Below are 15,613 nucleotides of genomic sequence, written 5' to 3' on the forward strand. Positions count from 1 at the left end.
AGTTCTCTTTGAAGTACAGCAGAAAGTATTGCAGAAAGTTCGATGTTTCAGAGCACGGCTGGCACTGCAGTGTGCAACTTTTGCCCAACAGCAAAACCGTGTGGCTCTGAGCAGGTGAAGCCAAACCCCTCGGCTCCTCACGCTTAGTTCTCAGTATTTATGTTCACGGAGTGCTCTTAACTCAGCGCCTAGCTGAGGGAATCACAAGCTTAACAAGTTCGTTTAAATCCGAGAGTGATCGGGAACGGGCTTTAAGAAAGTGCAATGGAAAGATGAAGCGTCACCGCCGTATTTAAAGTGACTCGGTTGTTTCCTTTAAAGTTTTCTTTCAACATCAGCCTGCAAATATTTACTTAGCCTAGGCTCGTATCTTACAGCCCAGCACTTTTGTGCCGCGTTGCAGTCAAGTTACTTACTTGCTAAGCGGGAGCTCGTGGGCTCGGGGCGACCGCCGCCCCCCGCTCCGCTTCGCAGCCCGGCCCCGAGCTGCAGCGGGAGCGCTGCCCGCAGCTCCGACCTGCCTCAGCCGGGCACGGCGTCGCGCTCAAGCTCGGCGCTGCCGCCCGGCCCCGGTGGCGCAGGCAAGGAGCGGGTCCCGGCTCGGCACCGGCGTCCCTGGGTGTCCGGGGCCACGCGCCCGGCGTTCGGGCCGCTCTGGGAAGGGGCCGGGGAGCCGCCCGTGGGCGCACGTCGGGCTGAAGGCGGGCGCGGAGCGCGGTCGCTCGAGTCGGGCTCCCTCCGAAGAGCCCGCTCGGCCGCTCCGGCGGGCGATTCACGGAAAGCGAGCCCGTCCCGAGCGGCGCCGCCGATTTCCCTCCCTGGACCTCGGGTCGGCGGCGGCGGAGGGTTCCCGAGCGGTCGCGGGAGGCGCCGGGCGCGCAGCGGCGGCGCTCGGGACGTCGCCTCCTTCCCGGTAGCCCCGCTGCTGCCGCGGGTCGCGGGCGGCGGAGCGACCGTAGCCCGCCCGAAGCGCCCCGGGGGGAGCCCGGCTGGGGGCCGCGGGAGCTGCGCGCCGGGGCATGAACCCGCCGGCACGCGGCCGGGGCAGCGGCTCCGGGGCGGCCTCGGCACAGCCGGAGTCACCGCCTGCCAGCGGCGTGGGGCGGACGCGGGGCGGCGGCGGACGGGGGAGGAGAGAAGCCCGGCCCTCCCCTCTGCTCCCGCGGCCGCCGCTCCGGGACCCGGCGCTGGGACCGAGTTCTCTCTCCTCGCAGGAAAAACAAACAAAAAAAAAACAAAAAAAAAACAAAAAACCAAAAAAAAAAAAAACCAAAAAAAAACCCGAGTGGGAAAGCAGGGGTTTTCCGAGCGCTTGGTGGGGAGCCTCCTCTGCGGGCGAAGAAAGGGGCGGGCGGGCCGCCCCCGGCACCTCCGAGCCCCCGGCCCACCCCACCCCTACTTCCCTGCGGGCTCCCGGGAGGACGGGGGACGGCTTCCGAAGAGCCACGGGGCAGGACCCGCCGCTCGGGGCAGGCAGGGGGCGGAGCGGGCAGCTCCCGTTCACGGGGCCGCGGGAACCGATCTTCGCAGCCCCCGGCCCGGCCCGGCCGGGCGAGGCGCTTCCAGCTCGTGCGTCCCGCCGTCGCCCGCGGGGGGACCCGGAACGGTGCACGCGCGCCGGGGCTCCGGGCGAAGTTTCGCCCCGCGGCCGCTGCCACCTGTGCTGTCCCCTCGGGCCCCGCGGTTGGCACGCGGGCTGTTCTCCCGGACTGTCCTGCGCGGCTCCGTCGCCGTAAACTTGGCGATAGTTTCGGGCGGAGCGGGGATGGGACGCCAGCGCCGGTGTCCCTCGGGCGAGGCTCCCGATCGCCGCGGCCGCGCCTCCCGGCCGGGCCCTACCACGATCCAGCGCCGGTGATTTGGTGCCCGAGCCGCGAAGGCGCGAGTTCAGCGGAGCTCGCGGGCGGCAGCCCTAAACTTTTTTGGCAGGACGCGGGGGCGGTTTGCAGGGGTGGGGAGCCGAGCGTGCGCGGAGGGGGAGCGCCGTGCAATTCCCCCCTTACCTTGCATGTTTTCTGGCATCTGCCCCTGTTCCCCATTCGACCGGGCGAGTCCCAGGGCCTCCGTCTCCACTTTGGGCAGCATGACAGGGCGGCTGCGGGCCGGGCTGGGGGCTCCGTGTCCGTCCGCGGCACCGGCACCTGGACACGGCAGCACAGATTTAGCGGGACCGCGGGGCGCTCGGCGGCCGACGCCTCTTCTTCCTCCTCCTCCTCCTCTTCCCTCCCTCCGCTCCGCGCCGGCCCTTGCCCCGCTGCAGCGGGAGCGCCGAGCGGCCCCGGCCGCCGGGAAGCGCCGCCGGGTGCCCGCGGCCGGGAGAGCCGCGGAGCGGTTGTCGGTCTGCAGGCGGCGGGGGCGGGGGCGAAGAGGAGAGGAGGAGGAGGAAGACCGGGGGGTGTCGGAGAGGAAGGAGCGACCCCGGGAGCCCGCAGCAGCTCCGCCCGGGGCTCAGCACGGCGGCAGCCCGGCGCCCCGATCCATGCGGAGAGGCGCAGTGCACGGGAGCGCTCTGCCGCCGCCGGTGCCGCTGGACAGGGTTCCCACCCCCGGTCCCCTCCTCCCTTCCTCCCTCCTCCTCCTCCTCCCCCTTTCCCCCGCCACAAGTGCGGAGGTGCCGAGCCGGGACCTCTCGCCCCGGACCCGTGGGGAGGCGCTCCCGGAGCCCGGAGGCCGCGGGGGCTTCGGCGAAGGGGGGCACCGACACGGCTCTCGCAGCCAATACGGCGGAGGAGAAGCGAGGACACCCCCGCGCGACACACGCGCGCACACACGCTCGCACACAGCGTGATCGCCCCCCGCCCGCTTGTTGGCCGGGCTGCGCGCCGCAGCCGAACCCGCCCGCCCCAGAGCAGTCCGACAGCCCTCGGCCCGCCACGCACCCCGCTGCAGCTCCCCTCTGCCTCCCGCGGGACCCCCGATGCTCGCCTGTCTCCCTGCGGTGGATGGGGGGGGGGGTGGGCAGCGGGAACCTCGGCGTCTGGGGAACCCCGGCCCTCGGGACCCGCTGCCGCCTCTCTGCCCCAGAGCCTGAATGTAGAGGGCGGGAGCTCGCCTATCTATTCTGGCTCTTAGCGTCTCCTTTCCCTAAAACTTCTTGCGAAATCTATCGGTGCCGGTTGCATCGTTTGCACAAAATCCGATGCCCCGGCCGAGCCATCGCTTGAGCAAGAGCTTCCCTTCTCCAGCTCACGGTGCGGCGAGCGGCACTGCTCCCCGCGTTATCTCAGATAACTTGTTTCTCTCGAGCGGGCGTCTCAGCGGGAGCCGGGCGGCCCCGCAGTGCGAAGCAGCCCCGCACAGCCGCGCTGGGGCCGGGGGTCCGCCCGCCCCGCTGCCCCGCCCGTCCCGGCCGTTCGGTGGGCACCGCGGGCTCCGGTCGCCCCCACCGGGCGGTGTGGGCTGAGCGCTAATGTCACCTCTGGAAGCATCCGAGACCCCCCGCCCGTGCTGCTCTGAGATTTCAGTCACCGTTCTGTATATTAAAAGCCGAAAACTGCTTCCGATTGAAAGTGAGGCACGGAACTGTCCGCGGCGCTGGGCCGCTTTTCCCATCGGCTAGGACAGATTGCGGAGCAGCGGACCCGTGTCCGAACTTACAGCCGCTTGTGATGAATGAAAGGGAGTGGGGCCGGAGTGCGTCGCGTGTGCCATTTTCTCCACAGTTCGAACTTTTCTCACCCACCGACGGGGAGAGCTTTGCTTAACTGAGTGCAGACCCCGAACCTACACAGACAGAGAGTTCCGTCTTTCCTGCTCTGTGCAGGGTGTTTAGCTTTGTGGGACTGGACCCAGAGCGCATTGAAGTTCGGAGCTTACGGGCTCCTTACGTTTTGCCATTCCGAAGTTTTGGTCTATGTCATCGCGTTATTTCTCAAGCTGTAACTTCACACCTTAGCGGTTCTCCTGCAGCGCGATGCAGAGGCGTGACGAGCCGCGGGGCACCAGCGCGGTGCTCTGTGGGGCAGCCGAGAGCCCCCGAGGGAGTGCGCCCGTGCCTCGGTAAGGAGCGGGCCGGGCGAGACCGTGCGGCCGCTGAGGAGCTTCTCCCCCCGGCCTCAGTCACAAACGAGCCATCGGGACGGCGTCGCCATGCGGCGTCACCCGGGCCGGCTCCCGACTGCTGCCCGGCTCTGGCCGGGGCTGAGCGCAGCGGCAGCTCCGCTCCTTCGGCCGCCCGCCCCGGGGCTGGTGGCTCGAAGCTCTGAGCTCGGGTCGGGGACCGCGCTCTCGGCGGGGCCGCGGCTTCGGGCCCGGCGAGAGGGAGACCCGCCGAGCCGTCGGGGAACCGCCGCTCCCTCCCCTCTCGGTCACGCCGCCCGCCGAGGCGCCCCGTGCCTCTGCTCTCGTGAGTTTTGCTCCGAGAAAAGCCCCCGCGTTTGGGCGAAAAATAGGGCAGAGAGCCCCGCGGGCAGCCCCGGCAGAACGGCCGAAACGCCCTCACTTCGGGCCCGGCCCTGGCGGCGGGCCTCGGGAGCTCTGGTCTCACTCATGGGCTCCACATCGTTCTGCCGGGCAGGGGTTGGGCGAGCACAGCGCTGCAGAGCTGCTCTGCCAGCCATCGCTACAGATGAACATACTTTGGAAAGCTTATTACACATCCACGTTTCTCCAAAGTAACAGTTTAGGGCAGTACACATTATAAATGATACCTGGTCCCTTGTGGTTATGTTTAATTTAACATGGAGTCCTAGCACTCACGATTGCCTTGAGCAACCTTAATTACCCTTTCTTCTAATCTCTTCTCCATTCCTTACCAAGTTCTCCAAACTTTTTTTTTTTAAACGTGATTTCTCTCCTGAGTTTGCCTGCCTTGTTCTGACTTTGCCTGAAGGTCTTGATTGACGCGTGTAATTATAATTATAAAAGATGATGGCTCGGGGAGCCTCCAGCAGCCTTGATTAGTACAAGGAGCAAGACCTGGAATATTTTATACTTCCCTATTTAAATGTATGTTCATTTACATTAAAAAAAAACACACAGACTGATTTTCAATAATTTGAAACTTCTTCCACCTCTCTGTTAGAAAGCAGAGGGTTCTGTGCGGCGATACTTCAAGCTCCAATTTCTTATGGCTTCAAAGAGGCCGCAGAACTGGGGCTGATGTTGCACACACAGAGACATCCCCATCCCCGATGATCTGAGCAGCAGGTAGCGCTCCCTGCCACCTCTGCGGGGGAAAGTGGCCCGAAGAAGGTTGGGTTTATGTTCCCAGCAAGCAAGCTTTTCTTCCGAGTATCACGTTTTTAGCCCCAGAGTGAATCTCAAGGTTCTCTCCCCAAAATTGGTGCCTTCAGACAGTTGTGGGTGAAGTCCCTGCCACGGAGCTGGCCCAAGCGATCCCTAGCAGCCCAGCCCTAGCGGCACACCTCCCCGTGCCGCTCCGTGCTGCCCCATGCCGCCTCACGCTGCCCAGCCCCGGACATACCCGGGCAGTGCCCCCGGGCAAGCAGCGTGTGACTGAGCGGCGTGAGCAGCTCCCCTCTGCAGCTGCAACATTTGTAATGCTGCGTCTGCTTCATCTCACTCACTTCTCACTCCCAACTTTACGAGATTGTTTATACCAGGAAATATGTATATATCTCAGGCTCTATTCCTTTTTCTTTCTTTTTCTTTTTCTTTTTCTTTTTCTTTTTCTTTTTCTTTTTCTTTTTCTTTTTCTTTTTCTTTTTCTTTTTCTTTTTCTTTTTCTTTTTCTTTTTCTTTTTCTTTTTTTTCTTTCACCTCTCATCTCTTACCCCATGTCTTCACCCCCGCCGTATCCCTGCCATCCCTACCATCACAGTCACCCCCACGGTACGACAGGGAGAGTTCCCTGAAACCGCCGAAGTCGCACAGCCCACGAGCTCCTCTCATCGCTTAGCCAAGGAGCGTTACTTTTGGTTCCTAGGGATTCAGTTGGGCGGAGGTTGTTAGTGCCTCCAGCTCAGGCTTTAGAAAGCAAACTGTCCCTTCCAGAAAACGGCAGAAAGCACAAAAACATGCTTTATTTTTCCGTAATGTTTTTGATCTGCTGTCAGCAAATCAGAGACAGTGATCGGGCTGCAGTGCTTTCTGAAGCAAAACGCACACCACAGAGGATCACTTTCCAAAGCCTGTTGCGTTTTTTCTGCTGCAAATCATCACCGCTGCCTTGCGGAGATGCCGATCCTCTCCGGTCCGAACCGGAGAGCCTTTTCCAAGCAGTCAATTATTGACCGAGAAGCTATTTTTAACGCCCGGCCGAGGTTACTGCTGCACGCTGGAACGCCCTGCTGCCTTATAAACACCTGGCAGCGACGGGTGATGCGAAACTGCGGGATACTCCAGGGCGAGGAGCGCGTCGGGCCAAGTGGGTGGCAAAGCACCTCCGTGATTGCTTTTCTTTTATTGCCGGTGACTCACCGGAAGGCGTTGCGATGCCGCACCCCGTCCTGCCGCAGCCCGCCGGGCTCGGGGCGCAGCGCGGTGCCCCCTGACGGCTCTGGGCAGCGGCTCTCCCGGCGGCTCCCCGAAGGGCTGCCGGCGCTCCTGCGGGGCCCGGAGGGAGGCGAGGGCTGAGGCAGCGCGGCCGGCCCGGGCGGCCGAAGGCATGGGCGCCTCGGGAGAGGCGAGCCCTGCCCGGAGCTTGCGGGGGGGTTCCCTGCATCGGCAGCACCGGCGGCACCGGCAGCGAGCCGCAGCCTTCGGCGCAAGCCAGCCTTTAGCCTAACACACTCAAAGAGTCGGTTTTGCAAGTAGAAAACATGCTAGTTTTCTTTCTTTCTTAACGCTAAACGCTATGCCTTTCGTAGGGGAGGCGCATTCTATCCCAGCACTGCTCGGACCTGTTGCCGCTAACCGCGCGGAGGGAAAACGTCCTCGCCCCGAGGACACTCAGCGGGCCCCTCCCTGCGCCCGCCCCGCAGCGGAGCCGCAGTCCCAGCCCTGCACGGGGCGGCGCGGCGCGGCGAGGGGTGCTCGGCAGCGCTGCCCGCCGGGGCCGGGCCCGGGCCCAACCGCCTGGGTGCAAACAGCCACCCAGATATTTGTTTTTTTTTGCCGGTGGGGTCCGTTTGTCTCGGCTGCGCTGCCCCTTTGGAGCTGCGCGTGGAGCATCTTAGTTACAAAGGCTGCAGCCTGGTCTGGAAGTACTCCAAATATATTTGTGTATAAAGCAAGGCTCCTGTCAGGGCTGAGCGCTGGCCTCTGTACCATAAGAGATAATTGATTTCTATCCTGCACAGACAGGCTTAAAAATGAAATTTCTTTTGCTGAGGCAACTGACCTTGATCTGCTGGTGAAAAATAAAAAAAATAAAAAGGAAATGTTTTAGGTCCGTTCCTGCCCCCTCCCCTCCCAAATAGTGATTATGTTTTGAAGCTTGCAAACTTCATTTACAAAAAGTAATTTAATAGCTGATCTTTATCGTGAGCAAACCCAGAGCTCATAGATGTATATGTATCATCTAAGGGTTCTCCGCACATAAGTGTGTAATCATAAAACAAACCATGAAAAGATAAAATAGCGAGGTTTATATTGAGAAATCTCGATAAGGATTGTGTATGTATGCAAGGCTGTCCATTATTTATAACTATGTATTAATATAGCTTATACCTACTGATGCACATATCAGCTCTGCAATACTTGTGGAATAGGAGAGTAAACTCTACACTTCAGTAACGTTTCTGTCCTCACCACAGCAAGGCACAGCTCTTGCTGCAGGTAATTCTTCCCTGCCACCCTGTTAAGGACTGGCTGGGAGCTGACCTAGATGCCCACATGGATGGGTGACTGGAGGCTTTTCCTCTGGAAACCACAGGCATCATCATTGTTGTTTTGCTCCATGTATTTGAGTATTTAAAATTTAACTTCCTTATAAGACTGAAGAGAACCAAGAGTATATGCCACTTTTCTAAATAGTTCATTTGCAGTATAATGATGGCAGAAATATTTAAAGAGAGGAAAACTGCGTAGAAGTCAAGATTAGCATTGAGATGTCACTGTTAAAAGCTGCCTTGCACTCAACCTCTGCTCATTCCCGTGGAAGCTTTGCTTGCTCTGCTGGCCAGAATCCTCATCCAAACTTGTAAAGACAGCATTTGCTGTCTTTGCCAGTGATGTGAAAGTGCATGATACATGCATACTAATAGTAGTAATCCATACAAATAAACCTTGCCAAGCTGGACAGCACTGGTTAGAATACTGTAAATTCTAACCAGAATTTTGATTACATTGATGACATTAAAATTAAGATGGCAGTAAGTATTACACAAGCTGAAAAGCCTCAAAGTAAGAAATTGCAAGGAGATTATTTGTCCTGCTCTGCAACTATTTTTTTAAGTTAATGAAACAGTTATTTCTGTTATATAGTCATAGGTATATAGGTATTTCTGTCATATAGTCATGCTTACACCAATTGCAATGTCCCTAAGGATGCTAAGACAGCGGTATGACTGGAGGAAAATCCAGCTGGTTGAGTGACTTTGTGCTGCCTAGGAATCCAACCAGAAAAAAATCAAGGCACTTCCAGAGGACCGTATGATGATCTTCACCTGGAAGATGTGATGTTCTAGTAAGATCCCGTGAATTCCAGCTACTTTTTTTTTTTACTACATGACTGTAAACCTAAAAGCAGGTGTCAGCTCCATTCTGGCTGTTTGCTCTCTGAGGGGCAGATCCACTCCCCTTTAAATGAGAGAAGGAGTTTTATTGGTGTTCATGGGAACTGGACAAGGCCAAGAGGAAGCGGGCTCACCCTTGCAGTGGTATGTTGCTGCTCTGTACCACAGACTGACTTATCCCAGTGGATAAGCACTGGCTGTTCATGCACAGGTGCCCCCAACAGGAGCACCTCACACACCCACCTGCTTTGTTTTGGCATGGGGAGAAAAGAGCAAAGGATGTGCTGGGAAGGACTGGACAGAAGGGAAAGTCCAGAGATGGGATTTAGTCTACTTGGCATTTGTGCAGATTGTGCTTATTCCATGAAGGGAGAGCAAATAAGAGCAGGATCCTGCTCCTCCTTACATTTAACCCTAAGGGCACGTGGTATTCAGGGTACACACATCAGGTTAGACTTGTCAGGAAAGCCACCAGGAGCTGTGGCAGTGCTGTGCCACACAAGGCAACAGTCCTGCCCTGGACACAGAGCACTTAGGATTTCAGAGACCGGCACAGGATTCAGATCTGCTTTTCCTGCGCCTTGCTTAGAGAATCTGACCTGGTATGACCACAGTATGGCACATGAGTGCATTTTGGAAGTGTGGGGACAACAGGGCTTTGCTAATTCACAACCCTCTGTCCTTCGTATCTACATGATTTAGAGAACCCTAAATATATTTGGTGTAAGTATGATGGAGAGGAATGTCTCATTTTTCCTTCTTCTGCTGTTGTGGATGGGTACCCTTACAGAACAGTTATAGCACATTATCCTCCAGCCATTCATTCACAGCCCAGCAAAGTGTGCTGTGATGTCGGGCATGGCCCTTGTGTGGGAGGTGTAGAGCGGGAGGAGGGGGTGAGCAAGGAGCTCCTGGGGGCCGGCGGCCTGGGGCACAGCTGGGTCCCAAGTGGGAACCTGTCCATGGGTACCCTCCCCTTCTCCGGAGAAGGAGCAGCTCAACCTAGGAGATCAAGATCAGGTTTCAGCTAGATTTGAGGGTACTTCCTGCAGCTGTTGCTGCACCTTCCATCGCTGCAGTGCCTTGATGGCAAGGGGCCCATATCACACCCTGCATCAGGATGAGTGCCTTGCCTGCACACAGTGACGCACTTTGGGGTAAGAAGAGGGTAGTGATCCCAGGTACGTGGGCCCTGGGCCAAAGCTCCCTTTTTCATCCTTGCCATAAACTGCTGTGCCAAGGCACAGCCTTGCACAGCCAGGGGCTGTGGAACCTGTGGCGTGGCTGAGCTGCCTTGCACAGGCAGAACAGCCTCCCAGTCCATGTAGGAGCAGTCTGCTTTGGCATGCCATCTGCAGCCCTGCTGGGGCTTCACCACAGCCCCTGCAGCCCTGGGCAGCTGGGGCACAGATCCCTCGTGTTGGAACGCCAGAGCAACCTGCGCCAGCCGGCTTTCTCAGTGGAGAGCGAGCAGGTGCTGTTCCATATCTGAAAGTGTTTCTTCACTGCTCTGAGGTATCAACCGACCTTCACTATCCAGCCCATCCATACTAAATGAATATCTGTATGTGTTTTAGATGCTAAAAAGAATCTGCATTTAACACCCATGTTACTTACAGAACAGCAACAACAACAAAAATACCCTGAAAACATTCCTGAGGTTTTATTCAGTGACAACAGTCAGGCCGGTAGCAATTTATGCTTTTCACCAGTGCTGATACACACACGCGCATTTGCAATTTCTTAGTAATTAGCAATTATAGTCTTTAAAAATACTATTAATGGTCCAATGGTAAATTTGGTAATCACATTATCTCTGCAGGAAAAAATCATTCACTCAGTCATTGGCTGTTTACTTTCATTTTACATAGCGTCATAAAGTTCTCATTTGCCTAAAAACACATGTAAATTAATCAGTTTTGTTTGCTTGCCCAATCGTAATGATTTTTTTTGGTTTGGGCAGCCTCAATCTCATATATTTACGCAGAGTCATCAAAACAGAAAACTGTTACTTACCGACTGATGTAAGTCCATGTTTTATAGATTCCTGTATGATGGCCGTGTGAGAACTAGAAGACATCATTGAGTGTAAATATACAGTACCCTTGGGTGCAAGGTGTACAGCATTGAGTACGGAAGAGGTGCAGCCTGTAAACTTTTCTGGCCTTGAGACCAAGGCTATAATAACCCTCAGTGAAAGTCGGAGTGATGAACAACAACAAAAAAATTATCCCAGAATTCAGAAAGTAACAAGCATGTCTTTCAGTGGACTCTGTACTTTTTCCAGCATTAGTGACCTGCTGTAAACCATGTATCCCATTTCATGATAGTCTCTAATCAGAAGAATTGGAACTTGTGATAGGTTTGGCCCCATCACGTGATTTAGTACAGCTTGATAAGAAGGCCCTGTTATAAAGTGACAGCAGAAGAGATAAGAACTCTTGGCAGATAATGACAGAGAAATGATTAACCCAGAGTGGAGAGGTGCTATGAAACCCAGAGAGTGGAGGGTTGTAAAGTTGTGGGGTCATAAGATTATACCGAGTGGATGAAAAGCCATACCAATGTAAGTGTAATGACTATAAACTCAAGCTTGTGACCTGTCTTCCTGATGTCATCACCTCTTTGCACAGTGTACTGCAAGCACGGTTGTTTTGGCTCTGTAAACACTCTCGGGATGGCAAAGCAAGCAAGCGTTAATTCCTTAAAGGAGGCTTGGGAATGTGCTTGGGATTCTGTGCCCGAGTGACAGTGTGAGCAAACCTCTGTGATGGGTTTGTCAGACAAAGGATTTTATTGCCCAGCCTGCAGGCTGGAGACAGCTCCAGGTTGTAGCCGCTTAGCCAAAAGTGTAATGCTTCTGAATAAAGTTGGGCAGATGACTGGGTGATTGCTCAGCTTGGCTCTGAGTGGCCAAGTCCTGCTTCGTGGCCGGCAGAGGAGGTGTGGGGCACCTTGCCCTGCAGCAGCCCAGCCCTGCAGCACTGTGCCTTGTGGCACCTCGGTCCTGTGGCACCCCATGTCATGCAGGTGGGTAGGGGCCGTGTGCCCTCGGTGCTCACTACAGCCTAGGTGCAGTCTGTGGTGTGAGGGCAGGCTCCCACCTGAATGCTCAGATGATATTTGATATGTCAAGGCTTTTAGAAAATAAAGTTCTTCCATCGTGGGCTGGATCTGAAGCCTCTTGAGGTCTGCTGGAGTTTTGGTTTTGATATTTGCAGAGGGCTGTAAAGCAACATCTGCTCTTTTGTGTGGTTCATCATGATGGTTGGACTTGGATGATAAAGCAGTGCTGAAAGGGGACGACTTTTCAGGATTCTCCTGAGACTGGGGTTGTCGTGGCAAAACTCTGCGGTGATGTTGTAAGGCGTGGGCATTATAGCCAGGAGCCCTGTGCTGTTGGGCAGCCCCCCGGCGAAGGAGTCAGGTTTTAGAGGGAGGACCTGATTTTCCAAATTCTTGTTAAACAACTGCAAGTGCATGTCAGATGCGTTACCTACCCTGATGGTGTGTACAATTGGCCATTTATTTGTTCACCCATTTAATGAGTCCCAATCATAAATATTCATTGTGTTTATGGGACATGCAGCAAGTAAAATCATATTGACTTGTGCACCAAAAACTTCCTGAGATCAAGTTTCTCTTCCTTGTTTTTATACTTGTAAAGTGAGCAAACTGCCAGACTACTTCTCAGAATGCTGTGAATTATTGTCTTGTAATGTTTATGAGATGCTTTATAAGCAAAAGCAGGCAATGTAAACACATCTTTCTATTTATTACGGGAAAAAATAATTTGTAAGTCTGGTTAAACAGACTCTATGGGTGTTTTTACAAAGTCACTGGTATTTTTTATCTGATTAAATTGTCTGGAAGCTAGAAGCCAGTTTTTACCACAGTTTTAATACAAACCTAACGAATTGGTCTCTGTCAATTCCAATTCATCTAATCATCAAATCACTTTTAAGTTCTGTTCATAATGATACAAACAAATCATTTATTCCATCAAATAATAGTAATAATAATAATAAAGCAACCTACATGTCTTCCAGGACAGGAGCTAAAAGAGAAAAGCTGAATGTAAGGCTTGAAACTTTCTACTGTGCCATTTGGAGACATTGCTGGAGCTCCACTGGCCCATATGCTGGAGTGTCTATAAAAGAATCTGCCCTATGTGGGGGAGAGAGATACTAAATCATAGGAAATAAAGAAACTTCATGCTTTTGGCTTCCAACTAGGTCATTCCTTTCCTTGTTTTTGCATCAGTATCAAATGTCAGGGTCACTTAAAAATGTTCTTTTTCTCCTTTCTGATACTTTGTCTCCATGGATACAAGAATGTGTGCCAGGTGCATGACCAGACAGACTTTCTTTGCCTTTCTTTATACTGAGTCGGAAGGGGAAAAAATAAACTCATAGGAGAACTCCAGGATGATCTGTATCAGTCCATGATCTGGCATCTCTGTATATTTAGCAGGTCTTTCATGAAGATAAAGATAATTAATTGAAAACTGTTTACTGTCTTTATTTTGCCCGTTCTTGTATGATGAAATTGTCCCTTGTTTGTCCCTCAATCAAACGTCCCTCAAAGAAAAGGCACCTGATTTCAAAAGCTTGGCAACGATCCCTCCTTTGACTCTTGTACATCAAATTATTTTGCAACCATTTATCACACAAATGGAATTAGGAGTTTCTCCTCTTGTGGACATTTTTCTCTCATAGCATTTCATCTGGGCATGTGAGGATGTTAAGAAGCTCTGGAAACAGCTAGACCAATGAACAGTGACCTCTTCCAAGAGTCTCAAGCCCCGCCTTGTCCACGTTGGTGTAAATTTGGTGAGGTCGGGCATTTTCTCTTAGTAGTTTGGATGTTGCTTTTCTGAATCCAGTATGTTCCTCTTTATCTTTCTGTGCCATCTCAAAGTATCACAGAGCTCCCTAGAGGTACATCTCAGCAAAACGAAACGTCTGGCACAGTCATCAAGTGAGGGACACAACCCTCATATAACTGAAAGTCCAGGGCAAATGTGGCATTGAGCCCAGCATGATGCCCACCAGGTGTGAGCTGTTACCTGGTCCTGAGAGTAGGCCAGTTGGTTTCAGCTGCAGCTTTGTTTAAGTGGGAGGACATTTACAAGCCTTATTCCTTTATCTGGAAATCACTCTGTAAAAGTTTCATTTCAGTCATTCTGCCATTCCTCCTGGCCTACCACAGACGTTTAAAATTCTTTTTGCATGCTTCACTGTATTTTCTCCACCATCGTGAACTTTGTATTATTTTGCATGTGCAAAACTGGAATTGAAAATACAGTTTTCTGTGGAAGAAATTAAGAAAATCTGATATACCTGTTGGTCATCTTTTGGGGTTATCAGTGAAATAATTCTGATACTGAAATGTAACAGTTCTAATTTACGAGATTATTTCCAGCAGCTGATTCTCAGTTACTGTTTGGTCATGTGGTGTGACTGCACTGTTAATTGTCTTGCTTATTTTCTTATGTATCCATACATACTTGTAGGCCACTCTGAAAGTAATGTCTCCTATTTTTTTCCATGAAAACTACAGTAGGGACAAAGAGCATAATAACACTATTCATAGAGCAAATTCTCAGCTACAAAAAATAATTTTTCAGCACAGTCACCAATATTAGCTGCGCATTTTCTCCAGGGAGGAGCAAGAGCCTGCATGTCACACTTACAACAGTCTGCGGAGGTGACCCAGCATTTCGGCAATGGAGAGTGCCGAAATGCACCATCCGTTGCCTCATTTTGCTGCATCCACAGTTTGGTCTCCGTAAGTATTCAGCAAGCATCAATGAATGGCAATGGATGCCATTTTTTCTGCATGTCAGATACCATTTTGTCAGACTGCTCTTCTACTGCCATCTGTCATGCAGCCAGAAAATGCAATGGAATGCTGGTGGGAGCCAACATACACCTCTGACATTGCCGACTGATACAGTAAAATTGGAGGCATTACTTTTGGAGCAGCCCAGTATATAAAAACACGTCATGCTTATCACCTCAGTAATCAATTGTAATGATGTTAAAAATTCATGTCACTGTGTGCTACTCCTTACTTGTGATTTTCAGCATATTCAAATTCAGCTGTGTTGGACAGAAGCTTGGTGAGTTCTTCACAGGTGTTAACAATGCAAATCTTTTCCCATGACTACTTTAATCTTTTGGAATATTTTCATCTCTTATAAGTTTATCTTCTCTGACTGGATGAGCGTAATTGAAGAGAAACCATATTTGAAGAGGAAAGGTGAATTGTAGAAATTATAAAATTGCTTCTTGTGATTTTTCCCTGATAATTACTTAGAAAAAGTTTTGGTTTTTTTTTTAGGTGAATATTTCTGCTGATAAGTGAATATCCAGAGGAGTAGGTAAATACAGATGTCTGGAAATACTCCCAAGGTTAAATGAGCAATAGGGGAGCCTTCAGGAGTGCTTAGGAAGAAAACTCAGCTCTGTGCAGCTGTGGATTACTGAAGTCCTCCTTTGGTCTTAACTGAATATCAAAGCAGAGCTGGGGTAAGCTGTGGTGGGGCACGATTCCATGCTAACTTTCTGCATTGGAGAAAATCAACCTTCTTGGCAAGCCATTTCTAGGCAAGTTTTATGCCTGTCTGTCTATCTATATCTATGTAAGCAGCTTCAATTCTAATTTCTTGCACAAATACTTTCCTTCAATAATCTAACTTATTGGCATACAAAGAAAAAAGATATTAATTAATTACAAAACCTTTTCAAAGCTTATCTAGCAGCTATTTACTAGAAATAGGAACAGGGTATTTGACTATGTGAGAAAAGAACAGATTTCTGTGGAACAGGCAAGGGGAAATTACTTCCACGTATGTACCAGTAACAGGTGTTGTGAACTCATCCATCATCGTACACAGCACTCAGGAGCAGAAAGCAGCTTCTCCTTAGAGCATTATTAATAAAATATTAGGAATATGTTCCCTTGGAGGGAGGAGAGGAGAAAGAGTCCTAAAGTGAATGTTAAGTGGCACATAAAATCTTTTGAATTTG

The 15,613-nt window shown here is 52.3% G+C and overlaps 1 protein-coding gene across 2 annotated transcripts in view; it reads right to left on the reverse strand.

Moving 5' to 3' along the window:
• Nucleotides 1-10,659, reverse strand: part of NR5A2 (nuclear receptor subfamily 5 group A member 2) — a gene marked incomplete at both ends in the record, with an annotated part of 84,057 nt that extends 73,398 nt beyond the window's left edge. The window contains 2 exons of one of the 2 annotated variants that reach the window (XM_079536465.1): nucleotides 2,004-2,141; nucleotides 10,596-10,659. In XM_079536465.1, the coding sequence (XP_079392591.1) occupies nucleotides 2,004-2,141; nucleotides 10,596-10,659 (202 nt within the window). The remainder of the gene's footprint in view (nucleotides 1-2,003; nucleotides 2,142-10,595) is intronic. The other variant, XM_079536466.1, reaches the window with a different exon arrangement.
• Between the last annotated feature and the right edge of the window lie 4,954 nt (nucleotides 10,660-15,613).

Source organism: Tetrao urogallus (genome assembly GCF_951394365.1).
Source record: "Tetrao urogallus genome assembly, chromosome: 5".
Taxonomy (NCBI): Eukaryota; Metazoa; Chordata; class Aves; order Galliformes; family Phasianidae; genus Tetrao; species Tetrao urogallus.